The sequence below is a fragment of the Heterocephalus glaber genome, unplaced genomic scaffold (genome assembly GCF_053883595.1).
Source record: "Heterocephalus glaber isolate CG9 unplaced genomic scaffold, H.glaber_assembly_v1.0 deba00001429, whole genome shotgun sequence".
NCBI lineage: Eukaryota > Metazoa > Chordata > Mammalia > Rodentia > Bathyergidae > Heterocephalus > Heterocephalus glaber.
The window spans coordinates 9,284,779-9,299,816 of NW_028258294.1; the positions used below are offsets into that span (position 1 = coordinate 9,284,779).

The 15,038-nt window shown below is 39.0% G+C and overlaps 1 protein-coding gene across 7 annotated transcripts in view; it reads left to right on the forward strand.

Annotated features, from left to right (window-relative positions):
• The window catches only part of Fat3 (FAT atypical cadherin 3), a 651,224-nt gene that overhangs the window by 451,162 nt on the left and 185,024 nt on the right, over window positions 1-15,038 (forward strand). For all 7 annotated transcript variants that reach the window (XM_013069628.3, XM_013069629.3, XM_004838019.3 and 4 more), the window contains exon 4: window positions 1,204-1,265. In XM_013069628.3, the coding sequence (XP_012925082.2) occupies window positions 1,204-1,265 (62 nt within the window). The remainder of the gene's footprint in view (window positions 1-1,203; window positions 1,266-15,038) is intronic.

Here is a 15,038-nt window from a genome sequence, read left to right on the forward strand (position 1 = left end):
TGAAGTAGTGGCTGGGCTGCACCCAGAATAATGCACAGACATGCGGTGGTGACGCAAGATTGCTTTCCACATCCCTGAATACACAGAACAGAAGGGACTGCAGCTTGTAAAGAGCCATGCTACCCTGAGCCAAAAGGTATTCTGAAGGCTATGGAGAGTCACTTACTCTCCTATGGCTTCTTCTTGGCTTTCTCTAAATCCATGTCCTCCCACCCACCACTCTGTGCAAGATGGAAGTTTGAGTTCAAGGGCTTTTCTGCAGACCTCGCAGGTCTTTTCCAGTTAGTTCCATGAGCCTCACTCTGCAGCACTGGGAATAAGGTTTTCATGTGATTTTCTGTGTTCTTTCCTGGCCAGTCAGACTGTACCCTGAAAGCAGCCCAACTCATATTTTCTTCAGGGACATCAAGAAATTGAGAAATGCAATATAAATTTGATTTCCTAATTGCCATTTGACAATAAAAATAACAAATTCTGCCAAAGACAAATTGGCACATTAAGCTGGGAGGCCTTCAAGGCTCTACCTTCTCATTCCCTTTTCTTTGTCTTTTACACTCAAAAGAGTGATTTGTTTATGAGAAATACTATCGGGGAAGAAAAGATAAAGAGATATTTTCCATATGAAACTGATTTAGTGTAAGACAAACACAAAATGGTAAAATTATAGTGTAAAATCTTTAATGTTAAGAGTTACTAAATTTGAAGTAATTATGTGTAGAAGTAGTTATTACAAAAATAACCTCCTTTGTAAGAGTAACAAAAATTATATAACCATATAAAATTAAATTGTAAAAATGCTTTTTAATAGCCTGAATCTAATCAATGTCAGCAACCTATTAATTGTTCAAGAACTTTAAAATCTTTAATGAGGCTCCTACAGTAGAATTTACAGTCATATGTAAATGAATCTTTGAAGAAAAGCCTCATTATCAGAAAAACAATGGTTCTTTAGTGAGTTCATACATCCCCAAAGATGACAGTACCTCCTTAACTGTGGTAAGCACAACTAAAACAATTTTTTCAAGTTTTGTTAACAAATTTTACTTTCAGAATAATTTCTGAGACCATTGTCACTGTTTTGGGAAATTGAACAGTTACTGCTCCCTGTCACTTTTACTTTTCCTCTAACTGGACTTGTTTCTCACACTCAGTGAGCTACGTGTCCCAGATATTTAAAAGTCAAATATTCTCATTTCTACACAGGTCTGATTACCACAACCTCAAGGAAATTGGATCGGGAACAGCAGGCAGAACATTTTTTGGAGGTAAGCACATGGAACTAGCCTTCATTAAAGCTGACTTTCACTAAACTTCTTTAACCTTCATCACAAATGAGAACTTTAGTATATTTGGACAGTGAGTTTCAAATGAAGAAATCACTTGGACTGATTGGTTCAGAATTCAGAGATTTCTGGTGCTTTCCTCCCAACGCCTTCCTGAGAACCGAGCAAGGGCTGTGAAGCAGCCTTTACCATCCCCTAAAGACAAGCGAGTGTATTGACATAGCTGCCTTCCGTTCAGGCCCCTTTGTCTGTAATTGGAAAATAAGATTCCCTAGCACAACCCAGTGAGCCATGTGGCCCCAGATATCAAAAGAGAAAGAGCAACAGTGCCACCATTAAACTGAAGTGCATCATTTGTGAAGTGTGTTGCTCTCCTCACTTCTTTTCTAAGGAAAGGACTGGGAAAGGGAAGGCTGCTCGTTGATTCACAGCCTGAGATGACTGTTTCTGAAACCATAAAATGTACTCCTATAATTCATTAAGACAGGAACAGCCGCAATAAACTCTAAGAGCATTATTTCTGGAGAGAGAGAGAGAAAAAAAAACTGTAAGGAAAAGGATGAGAAAATAGATATGAAAGAGCTTTGGAGAACATTCTTTCTATATGTATCAAGTATTGTTATTGGGAAGCATGAAGTCTGGGTAATTTGTGTGGCGTTGTGATTTAAGTGTGACCAAGTAATGTGGAATGGATGGCAGTGCTCAGGATCTAGGACTTTGTTAAGGATCTATAATGTGTCCGTGCTACTAAAATGATCTTTGTCTAAGACCCACTTAAAGGTATTTGTCCACCACACTTCACACACACACACACACACACACACACACACACACACAAGTCTTATGATAGGATCTCTTCTGGTGTCCTCCTTTACATAATTTCAGCCGTAATGATTTATTTAAAGAATCATGTGCTGGAAATCAGCTTACATGAGTCTTGAGGTATGCTGCTGTGATTAGCTTCAAGTTTTGGATGATGCCATTTAGTTGCCCAAACCTCAGTTTCCCTTACTGTGAAGTGTGGCAAATAATTACTAATCCATATAGCTATTAGTATCAAACCAAATTTGTAAAGTATTACATATAATAAAGGATTATTATCCTGCAGTAAGAACTATGATATCCCTTTAAAACATTCCTTTATCTCATAAAGATAAAAGACTCTAGACTGCAAAAAATAAATATAAAATATAATAATTCTTTTTACAAAATCATATCAGTGGGCTATAGTGTCTACCAGATCCAGAATTACAGTACATTTACCAGAACAATAAAACCTTATGTTGGATTTATGTGCCTTTTTCCTTTCCAGAAGAGAGCCCAGGACACCTGGAGAGGCTGTATTCTGAGATAGTTGAACTCATTACCTCCCAGCAGGAAGAAGGGAGGGTGTCTCATTAGCTGGGGAATCTAGCAGAGATCACTTACTGCCTTCTCCTCACAAGGTGGTGTAGGCAGGGGGGTGTGGTGCAGAGTTCACATGAAGATGAAACTATGGTTAGGAAATGAGCAAGAGTGCTTTCCAGACATCTGAGTTCTTTGTCCAAAAGAATCCTTCATGATTTCACATTCTTTACAGACTTACATAAATACAGAGTGATAGTTCCTCACTTTGAACTAACAGAGTTTGAGGTCTAGAACATAGTTTCACAATACCTGCTATAATCTGCATGGGAAGGTTGAGCATAGTGTTGTTGAATGATTAAAATATATGTAAAACATCCAGCCCAATGCCTGGTCCTAAGTAGGTACTCAGAAAAGTATAGTTATAATCGTTGTAATATTAGTTATTATCATATGGTGATATTATACCAGAACCCTCCTAAAGATTTAACTTCATCTCTGCACTCCATGAAACTTAATAGTTCCAGGCAACTGAAATGCAGAAGGAGCCTGGACTCACTATAAGTTGGAGACACAGAGTGAACAGAAAGAATGGGGAGAAGGCACATGATAAATGAGTAAATGCCAGAACTTCAGAGAGGTGACTGAACGAAGGTACCATTATAATACCTGTGGTGGTTAAGCTAATTTTGTCAACTTGATTGGCTTGGGAAACACTGAAAGGATTAGTAAAACACACTTCTGGACATGTCTCGGTGGTTTATGGAGATTTGACCTAGGGGTACTATATCTGGGCACTCATCCCTTCCCTTTTGGCATTGTTTCCCTGCTCTGCTTCTTGGCCATCATGCACTGGGTACTTTTGCTCTGCCACACCCTTCTACCATCATGTTTCTGCCTAGAAGCCAGCTGACAATGGATTGAATCCCCTGAAACCAAGTACCACAAATGAAACCTCTTCCCCTTTAAGTTGTGGGTGTTAAGTATTGTATCTCAGCAAATAGGGAGGGAGATGATATGGAATATTCAGTACACTTATTAGGAAGCCATGTTTGAGGAGGTGGCATTTGATTATATGATGCCATCTTTCTGTTGAAGAACCAGGACCAAAGCCAGCACAATGAGAAGTAGAAAGGTTGAGCAGCAGTAGAGGGTAGAGGCTGATAGGAAATCAAGTCTGGAAAGCAAACGGACAACTGTGGTAAGGATTCAGAATCTTTTCTTGAGCTCAGTAGAAAGCCATTAGACAGGAGTGACAGGATGTGATTGCCAAAATAATGGCAGTGGGCTTGGGCAGGGCACCAGGGACAGCAGGGAGTGCGGGCACCTTTTATAGAGATCCAGGTGAGGGCCAGTGGAGGTTTGGATGAGGATGAGGGCAGTGGGTCAAGAAGGAAACAAGTCATCTAATACAAATCCCTTCATGATTCCAGCTAACAAGCAGTATACCCACTTTTCTAATGCTTTCAGAGTGGAGACTGTAAAGACTGTAGGTGTCAGAATTATACTAACTTGCCCTGAAGTACACCCTACTGCTTCATCAACTCCCAGAAGCCCTCAACACACTGCTGCCATGTTTACTAAACCTCCTGCTAAGGCTTCAAAAACCACCTGACTCTAAGCCTCAGACTCAGTCTCTCTCTCTATTTCTCTCTCTCTCTCTCCCTCCCTCCCTCTCTCTCTCTCTCTCTCATTATCTCATGACTTATCTTTCTGTCTCTCTGTCTCTACACACTCTCTCATTCTCACTCTCTATAATTTCTTGGCTGTTTTGATTCTGTTCTCTATAACATTGCTATGAGAGTTTGAACCATATCCCTTTCATTCTTTCTGGATGTGTTACAGAAAGAATATTGCTTTAACTTAGCCCTGCAAAACAGTGAATGAAAACATCATTAAGAGTCCAGAATGAAGTTTCTTCTTATACACAAATTTTTGTAACACAGGTACATTTTGTGAATTTCAGGGGCTGGATGAGGGTAATTAACCTCCCAGAGAGTCTTTAATTGTGAAGATAACCTTATGTTCCTCTTAAACTCATATTAACCTTCTGGCTCTATTTTGTATTGCCCCTTTCCAATAAAATAAAATTGACTCTTCTTGAAAGGAACTATTTAGAAGCTGACCTGGCAGGTACACTTCTGAATAGATAACTAGAAGGACCTTAATGATGTGTTTGTAGTTTACTATCCCCATAATAGAAGACACTTTACTTGTACACTGCTAGCACTCTCTCCATAGTTTAGAATATTTAGTTTTACATGTGTCACTATAAGACTTTGTGATAGGGCACTCATCTTAAATCTGTGGGTATCAGAGGAAAGTTGTCATTATCAGAATCCAAAGGATTTGTAAAGCAACAAAAGTAGCAAAGAACTGAAGGCAAAATTCACAAGTACATTTTATACTGCTTTGGTGAATTCTAAGTGTTAACTCTTGCCTGATTTGGAAGTCTTTTGTGTGCAAGCATTACCCTGATTTTCTTTCCCTTCCATAAAATGCAAAAATATACAGTTGTTAGCTCACTAACTCAAAGTCATCTCCATTCCTTGATGGCCAGTTACAACTTAATAGGAAGTAGAAGGCTAATTTTAACATACAGATACAGAGAATTGGTAATGGACACATAACCTAAATAGTGAATTAAAGTTTTAGTTTGATGATTGTGACTTTATCTCTGATTACTTCATTGTAAGGGAAGGAAGCTGTGAAATAGGGAATAAATGCACTCTTTCTTATAATCAGTTAACAGATTGTTTTAGATTGCCTTCTTATACATTAAATGTTTTAAATTCCTCATGAGCATGGAACTTGATTTATCAATATAGTGATCCAGACCAGGGATTTAGCTCAGCAGCACAGTGCCTGCCTGGCAAGCATGAGGTCCTGAGTTCCATCCCTGGTACCAAAAAGGGGGGGGGGGGTGAGAATGAGAATATAGTGAGTCAAGGTAGTGCTAGAAAACTTGCATGTTAAGCTCAGGCTTATCTGGGAGTACATTTCAGTATTGCTCATGTGTCTTAAATGGGCCACTGAACCTCTCTAGATCTCCTTGGTCTAATGAGTAGATGAAATGACTGCTGAAATGTGCTCAAGATTGTATTTGCTAGACAGTGCTCATTGAATGAAGCATCAGGACTGTGATATCGATTGACTATCTGCTCTCCTCTGTGTTCAGTGCAGCTAGTTCAGCACTTGGGAAACAAGGAACACATAATAAGTGCATGAGTGAAAAGATTTTCTTCATCCCTAAATTAGATCATAGATCAGTGTTAGCACATAGGAAATAACATGAATTTAGAGGCAGAAAGAAGAAATGCTCTGTCTTCTTCCATATGCATGAGTTTGCCTAATTAAATTAATTGCCATCCTCTTTTTCCTTTTGTTCAAAATGGATATAGTATGGTTATCCATAGCCTCATGGCCCTGTTTTTCCTGGCCGAGGTGACTATTCAAACAGAGGGAACTACAACAGAGGTGGAATGCCTAACAGAGGGAACTATAACCAGAACTTCAGAGGATGAGGAAACAATCGTGGCTACAAAAATCAATCTCAGGGCTACAACCAGTGGCAGCAGGGTCAATTCTGGGGTCAGAAGCCATGGAGTCAGCATTATCACCAAGGATATTATTGAATACCCAAATAAAACGAACTGGTACATATTTCTCCAAAACCTTCACAAGAAGTCGACTGTTTTCTTTAGTAGGCTAACTTTTTAAACATTCCACAAGAGGAAGTGCCTGCGGGTTCCCTTTTTAGAAGCTTTGTGAGTTGATTTTTTTTCTTTTCTTTTTTGTACATTTTTAATTGCAGTTTTAAAGTGAATACATTTTATCTGTAAAATGTGACTTTTTTATCACAACAGAAGTAAAATATTGCTTTGTGAAAAAAAAATGGATATAGTAAAACCTATCCCATATATTCACTACATAGAGGGCCTGGTACATTCACTAAACACCAAATGATTGTTTTCCCCCTTCTTCTTTCCCATAGCCTCTTTTCTCCCTGTGTTCAACAAAAAAACCATCAGTTCCCCTTTCTTTTTCCTGTACTGCCTCTAATAGTTTGAATGCCTTATACCAATGTGATTATTCTTAAAAGATACATCTACTTAAATAATCCTATAGTCCTGGTTTAATTATGTGTGAATCTTTACCTTGCTTGGTGAAAGAGTATTATTTTGCTTCCCTTTTGATCTTGAAGTGCTTCTCTGTTCAGGGCTGGATGGTTCTGATAAAAGTCTCCCAAAGAGAACAGAGAGAGTATTTTATTTGCAAATCAAACAAGATGACAAGGCTCAGTAGCCAGTATACAGACAGTGGATGAGAAATTGTGCTGTACATGTGTGTAACTTGAAGTAGCACAGAGAATTTGGTGAGATTTTATATAAATATCAAAATATATTACAGAGGAATACACTAGATCTATAGGAATGGGAATTATTTAGTGCCAGTCCTTCTTAGGAGCTCATCCATCATCCTCTGTAAGACACAACTATTTTTTCTTTCTGTCTGAAATTCTCACCCTTTTTATAGTTTTACCTTGTGAGGGAAAAATACTGCTCTTCAGTAAGTTTTTATAACACTTTTTCTTGCCCTAGGATGCAAATTGATTTCTTCAATGAATGGACATTCTTAGCATTTTCTTATTCTTAGCATTTCTTACTTGGTAAGCAGCTGCTTTTGAAATGATGATAATTTCTAGTGGAGAAAAATTACAGGCCCATTTTGACCCATTAAGCAGTCCATATTTTCACAATTCAACTCCAAGAGAAATGGAAGTTTCTCTTATTAAGCTCATCAGTTGACCATCCTAAAAAAAAAAAATCTGCAGGTGTCACCAGGCCCTCAGAAAAAGAAATAATGGTATGTTCATGAATGAAAACAGTAGCATGTATCAGACATCAGCCTGAGAAGAATGGGGAATCCTAATTACTGGGTCGCAGAGCCCCTAGGAGAGCATGATATACAGTTATGTCCAGTAAATGCCTTCAGATATGGCTGCTGACCTCCTTTCACCTTCTCCTGCCATTTTCCCCACATCTACCCCATTCTTGGGCCTTAGCTTTTCACATTCTTATTGTATTACCTTCAACAAAGCTAATGGAAATTCAGTTTGCCTGTTTTTCAGTCCTTTCTTAAATTTTTATCAAATGCCTATTCTGGGCCTCAACTTGGCCAGGCATTAAAATTCTGTTACTGGAGTTTGTGTGCTTTTCCCACTGGTATTTTTTAGCTTGACATTTACACTAAGGTCTATTAGAAAACTGAACTCTATGGACTACTTCGGTTAGCTAGTGTCTTGGGATCAAAGGGCTTGGTTGTTTTGTTTGTTTTTCTTCTGTGAAAACTGCTTCTCTCACATTAACAGACCTAGAAAAGGGAGAAGGGAGAGCCAAGGTGGCACAAGGATTTCAACATAGTAGAGGGTCTGGTTAGCTCTTCCTCTTTTTAGAAAAGATAAGACTGCAAATGTCCAACAGCACACTAAAAGTGGCACAGTAACTCTCCTTGTTGGAATAACTGATTGACTAAGATGCCACATCAGGCCATTCTCAAGAATCAATGCCTACATGTCTAAAAAGAGGACCCCTTCTCTTATGCTCTTTGGTTGTCCACCCACCAGCACCTTGGCAGCTCCTTAAACCCTTGTACTCTGCCTTTCCCTGACCACCAGCTTTGGATAGGGCTCGCTGTGCTGCTGGGCACTGACTTGAGTTCTAAAACAAAGTCTACCTGAGAAGATGCTGCACCCACACTCAAGGTACAGCACTGTGCTTGGGCACCAGTACAGAGTGATGGCCAGGAAAGTGTTGTGGGCTAAATTGTGTCTTCCCAAAATTCAAGTGCTGAAGTCCTAACCCCCCAGCATCTCAAAATGTAACTTTATTTGGAAATAGGGTCTTTTTAAAGCCATTAAATTAAGATGAGGAATTTAGGTTGAGCCTCAATCTAGTATGACTTGTGACCTTATCAAGAGAGGAAATCTGGGCTGGGGATTTAGCTCAGTGGTTTTGCCATCTGCTGCACAAGCGCAAGGACCTGAGTTCGATCCCCAATACCAAAAAAAAAAAAGAGAGAGGAAATCTGGACACAAATAGGTACAGAAGGAAGACTAAAAACACAAGGGAAAACCAGCCCTCTGCAAGGCTGGGGGAGACTTCATAAGAAACCAATACTGTAAACTCCTTGGCCTGAGACTTTTAGCTTCCAGAATTGAATTGTGAGAAAATAATTTTTTGCAATTGAAGCCCCTCGGTCTGTGGTATTTTGTTATGGTAGCCCTAGTGAACTAACATGGCAACCAGACTTCACTTACTGACCTGTCCCTGCCCATCCTCACACTACCATCTCATAAGGCTATTTAAATCACCAAACTTTACTGGAGGGACTGGGACAACTACAATTGCAGGTAGGAAAAGAAAGCTTCCATATAAGTACAAGAATTTCCTTGTTCTGTAGTACATATGCCAAGTGAGAAGTGTTTCTCAAGTTAAAATTCTCCACAAAAGACCCCCTCCTGGTATATAATGGACCCTAACTGCTTTTCTAATCTCAGGCTTTTGCTTCCTGAAGACCTCCTCCCCACACTCTTCCCAGTGAGTGTTTCAGGCGCACTTTCCTAGGAATCCTGGTCTTTTCCCCACAGAAATTGTTCTTGTCCAAGAATAAAACCCCACCCCAGCAGTAGATTGTTCTAAATTGATGTCATTTGTAAGTCTTAATTCCTCAAAAACTTATCACTAGGCCAGTCAAGGGTTGACTATGGCACTCCAAGTTCAAGTAAACAAAAGTATTGTTGGTGGTAGTGACAGTGATGGAGGTGATAGTATTGGTTCTATTAGTGGTGATTGTGATGGTGTCAGTAGTGGTAGCAATGGTCACAGTTGTGGCAAAGATGGTGGTGGTGGTGGTGATGATTCTGATGGTGCTGATGGTATTGGTGGTGGTGGTGATTGTGATGTGCTTGTGAGTTAAGAGTGATAGTTGCTTTTCCTAACCCTGTAGAGCAGTATAGGTTGGTGCAGACCCTGAAGAGTCATCATTTTTAAAGTCTTCCCAGCAGTGTACATTGCAGATATAACACTTAATTTTCCCAACTGACTAAAGAATAAATATTAAGTCCGACATGTGTAAGCAAACTTTTCAAAGCAAGTAGTAATTCTCAGGAAAAGTACACTCAATACAAAGATTAAAGATACCCACAAAACTGAACAGGTAATTCTGAAGAACATCATGCATACAAGGAAGTGTAAAGGAAAAGGTATGGTACTAACTCACCTTCTGCTTAGTGGACCAGGCATTTAGCTCAGTGGTTCTCATGCCTGCCACTTAAGCGCAAGGTCCCGAGTACCAAAAAAAAAAAGGCAGACCCAGCATCATTAGAAAGTCGTTTTGGAAAGAATGAAAAAACAGCCAGGTGTGGTGCTGTACACCTGTAAGCTCAGCCCTTGGGAGGCTGAGGCAGGAGGACTGCTATGAATACGAGGCCAGCCTGGATGACATAGCGAATTCAAGACCAGCCTGAACTACACAGAGACTATATCTCTAAAGAAATAAATACACATATGAAAGAAAGAAAAAGAAACAACAACAAAAAATGAAATCAGATTTGCATATCAAATATTGCTACATTAAATGTTGAGAATCCTATTTTTTAACACTGTAAGCCAAGGAGCCCCTGTTTTGCTACATTTGATAGGAAGGAAGACATTTTTCTTATCTGCCTCATAATTTGTAAGTCTCACAATGAAGTTCACACATTTTGTAGAATGGTATTAATTTATTGTCTTCCCTTTACCCCCCATCTTTTCAAAGTGTGCCCTTTTGAAAAAAATGAGAGAAAATAAGAAAAGAGCCGATGGCTGTGTGCTGAGGGGCTGTTGAGGATGCGAGTGACAATGATGGACTGTGAGGACTTTGGTGAGGATCTGTGCTGAGCACTGTCTCCACACCTAGCTCCCTCCTATCTGAGGAAGAGAGTTGTTGCTCTGGGTCCTCGATACACAGTTGTACAGACATCTCATCTATTCTGTGTCTCCCCGACAGTAGTTGCTCACTTTTTAAGTTTCCTTATCTGTGCCACTGCTTAGCCTCTGCATCAGCATTGTGCAGATAGTACTGCATAGTACACTTAAATACACTAAGAATTGTCTGGAATAAATCTTTGGCTCCCTGTATAACCACCTCTGATTGATCTAATTGTGAAATGTTGCATTTATTTGCTTTCCCCTTAATATGAACCCTAATTACTACAGCAACAATATTAGACATGTTCACTTGGACCTGGGAAGGTCCTTCCAACCAGTGACTCAGCCCAGAAATGGCAATGAGCCAGTTTTGGCCGCTCAGCTATGCCGCACAAGCAGGTACTGCTCCAGGCAGGTCACAGCTTATTGAGCTGTGCAGACAGGCGGGGGGGGGGGGGGGGGTTGAGGTTCTGCTTTGTTTCCAGTTGTGAATGGTTTCCAAATGTGGTGCTATGTGCCTACTTCATTTAAATCTTCCAGGGAAAGCAACTCTAACATCCCCATGCATTGATTGGATTCTTAGGGTAGGGAGCAGGAAGGGGGACCTCTTACTCCAATGTCTAACACAAATGGCTTATCCTTCTCAGAGGAGAGGTTCAGATTTCACTTATGGTTCTGAACATTCATGAGAACTCCTTGCTGCTAGTCACACATCTGAGGAGCCCAGATTGGCTTCTCCCCCTTAGTGCAATGGTGGTAAATTGATCCCCTGTTCTTTGCTTCTGTAGCTCCTTTTCCTTCTCTTTCCTTCATGCTGCTTCCTTAATTTATTTTGAACAGAGCACTCTCTGAGGCATAGAATGATCTGTCCATACTAATTTCATCTGGACCCTTTAGAAACCTCTGATGCCCATACCTAACATCAGATGTATATGACCCAGAAGAGCACTTCAAGTCAGTCTGCGGAAAAATAAAAAATGTAATGGCAGCAGGTTTAGAACATGAGATTCGACTCAAGTGCTTCTATTAATAATCAGGAAAATCTACTTTGGTTTGCTAGCTATCTACAGTACAGAGCTTTGTTCAAATGAGCTATTGTTTCAGGTCTTTTCAAGTGACTTGCTTTGATGACAAATCAGAGGCTACCAACCTCATCTATTTTGTGGCAACCTTGGTTTAGTGAAATGCTGAGATGTTTGCCAGCATAAGGATGCAAAGCAATATAACAAAAATACTTCAGAAGGTGCTTAGATGTTGGAACAAAGACAAATGATACTACTTCCTCTAAAATTAGAGAAGACTGCAAGAAATATGGCTATTTTATTTTTTGTATATAGCACTGTATGTATTTTACATAAGTATTCAATCTCACTCTCTGGAAAAAATAAATCATTTATAAAACAATATCCCAATTTTAGTAGTTCTTTAAATTTCATGTCAGATGAATATTGTACTATAAGCATAGATAAAGACGGTTAAAACATGGGATTTAAAGACAGCAGATGTGACCACTCCTTAGCTGTGTGAACTTAAACCAAATTATTTCATCTTAACTTCATTTTCCTCATCTGTAAGAGTAGGACAGTGACTTCTTTATAGTATTTTGCGAGTGTTGGCATGTTGTCTGTGCAATGCACATATTAAGAGTTTAATGTGTTTTAGCTATTATAATATCCTTTCTTGCAGTCTTCTTAAGATAGAATTCAGAGCACTTGGGGCATTGTATTAGGCACTTCACTGATAGTTTGGCTCATAGTTTTCCAATATATTTATGGTACTGTAATGAGACAAGCATTTATAGATGTGCCCAGGGAAGTTCCTGGATCATGGTATGCACTCAAAAATGTGAATTCCTTCATTTTCTAAGAAAAGTCCAACATATAATAGATTTACCAGTTCTCATTTGCTCACCTCATGTACATGGGCAATGACCATGTATGTTGGAATTAACTCATTCTCTTAAGATAGGTTAATGAGACAATTAGGAATCTGGAGTGGCTCTAAAGAGAGTCACTGGAACTCTCCTCTTGAATCTGCAATTCTTTGCCTTTCTAATCAAGAATGTGAGATGGAGACTAACATATCCAAGGTTCACCAGCAGAGCAGTAGCACTTCCAGGAATCCAGCAGTTCAATAAGTTAGTTAGTCTGGAGAGTAGTTGGGTCAAGTGGCTGATTTCCTGAGGTCAGCTATCTCCAGCCTTATCCATCCTTGTTACCAACCCTTGAGCTTTCCTCCAGAATCATAACTCCTTTAAGACAGGAAGTGCATTTAATATTGAAACACCTAATGAGATTTATTTTTTTGTTTCATTTAGATCTCAAAATCTTAATTGTATGAAATAATAGCATGGATATAAACATGAAGGAGATTCTCCATGGAGGTCATCTACAGTGTGACCAATATCCAGCTATGAGGACCATGATTCAAAAATCATTGTCCTTAGTAGTTTCAATTGCCACCTGTCCTTCCGGGCATTCTCAGCTCTACTAACCAGTTGTAGGATATAGTCCATAGAGATGTTGTATTCTTCCCTTTCCTAGTCCTTCTTTTAGTAAAAGTCACTAGTAAGAGTAAGGGTTAGAGCTAAGGACTCCACTTCTTTGGAGTTCTGAAGCCTAGAATGATTTCAGGGACATACTGGGCATTCATTGGTTGATATAAAGTTTAGAGTTCCAGATAATCTACAACCAATAATCCATGCTTTGTGGGTTATGGTGATCTGAACTTCCCAGAGATCCACAGAAAGTAGGCTGAGCATACAGAGGAGGTGGCTAGGTGAGAGCCTCACAGGGCACCTGGAGTGTTAGCTGACAGGCAGTATGGGGAAGGGCTTCAGCTCCTTGCATCCAACTCAGTACAGAGGCCACTGGCCAACCCCAGCTTGAGTTTGGAGCCTGAAAGGAGTTCCTAAATCAGTTTACTTACCTGGAATCCATCATCCTCAGGTGGTCATAAATATATAATTTAGAAGTAAGATCATAGATTTTTCATGAGGTGCCCTGTTATAATTCCTGGCCTGCCACCATATTCCTTTAAAGATGCTCATAAATCAAAATTAGACATGGGGCTAAGGTTTGTGCTGATGTTTATTTTCCTATTATATTATTGAGATAGAATCTACTTTTAGATGACTACTTTCATATAAATAGAAAAGGTAAATTTTTTAAATGTGTAAGTGCTCATTAGAAGCTCTTTTAGGAAGATTCAAGATAACAAAGCACTTTAGACTAGGTGAGCAGAACCCACACAGTAGAGGGCTTCTGATCATGCCAGAATGTCCTCAGACTTTCTCTAGGTAGAGAGGGACATTATTCCTTCTTGTTTTGTTTTCAAGTTGAATGTTGTAAAAGCAACTTGTAACCCTTTAGAGTACCAAATGGCAGAGCTTTTCTCTTTAGGGTAAGTCTCACCTTTACAAGTTCCATGATTATTATCCATAGCCTTAAGGATCTCATCTCATTAGGTAAGACTGCTTTAAATCAAAGCTACATTATAACATTGCTGACAGAGAGCTCTAACAACAGGAACAGTTTTTCATGGTATGCAGAAATTAAATATTCTGTTGTTTGGTTTCACCTAGAGAACATGACTGGGTTTTATTCTACATTTTTTACAACAGGAGATATTCTGTCTGTAACAGTGGTAGCCTGGGCACACTTGCTCCACCTCTGGATGAAAAATTACAAGTCTCTCTGTGCAAGGCCATGACAGACCCATGATGTGTGCTTTGATACATACACAAAACCATTTACCCATCTTCAAAAATGATCTTTGCAGAAGCAAGTCATTTTTAAAGTTCCTGTCATACCACAAGGACATCAGTATGTAAGGAAGAGTGAACTCAATTTCTGTGATTTAAAGCATGTGTATATATACCTCAGTGAGAGGAGGAAAATTAAGTCTATAACAAAACCTTTCTTTTAGAAATTCCACGATGATTATGATAGAATTTTTAATAGTACAGTTATTTTAAATTATAGTTGGAAACTTGTAACTATGATGTACAAGAAACATATAGTAAATGTTCATTGTAAAATAGAAGAAGAGAGAGAAAAGTACACAGGGATAAGCAAATAAGTTTAATAACATCTATAATTCCCCAACCATTGAGGGTCATTTTTATATTTTAGTATATAATCTTTTAGAATTTGTTTGTATTTATGTGTATATGCACATATATTGTATATAATCCTGTGTAAAATTTGTCCAGAAATTGTAATAATATTATACATGCTGTTTTGTAAACTTTTTTATCTATTAGTGGTGTATATGCATTAGTAAATTTACATTCAATGTATTTTCACATGGGTCAGTTCAAAGAAAAACCCTGAGCATAATCCAGTGAAATTTAGCAGACTATTTCAAACACTTGGCCAAATTGCACACAAGTATGACAAAAGAATCGCTCCTTTGGCTACTTATACTACTCTACCTTCTA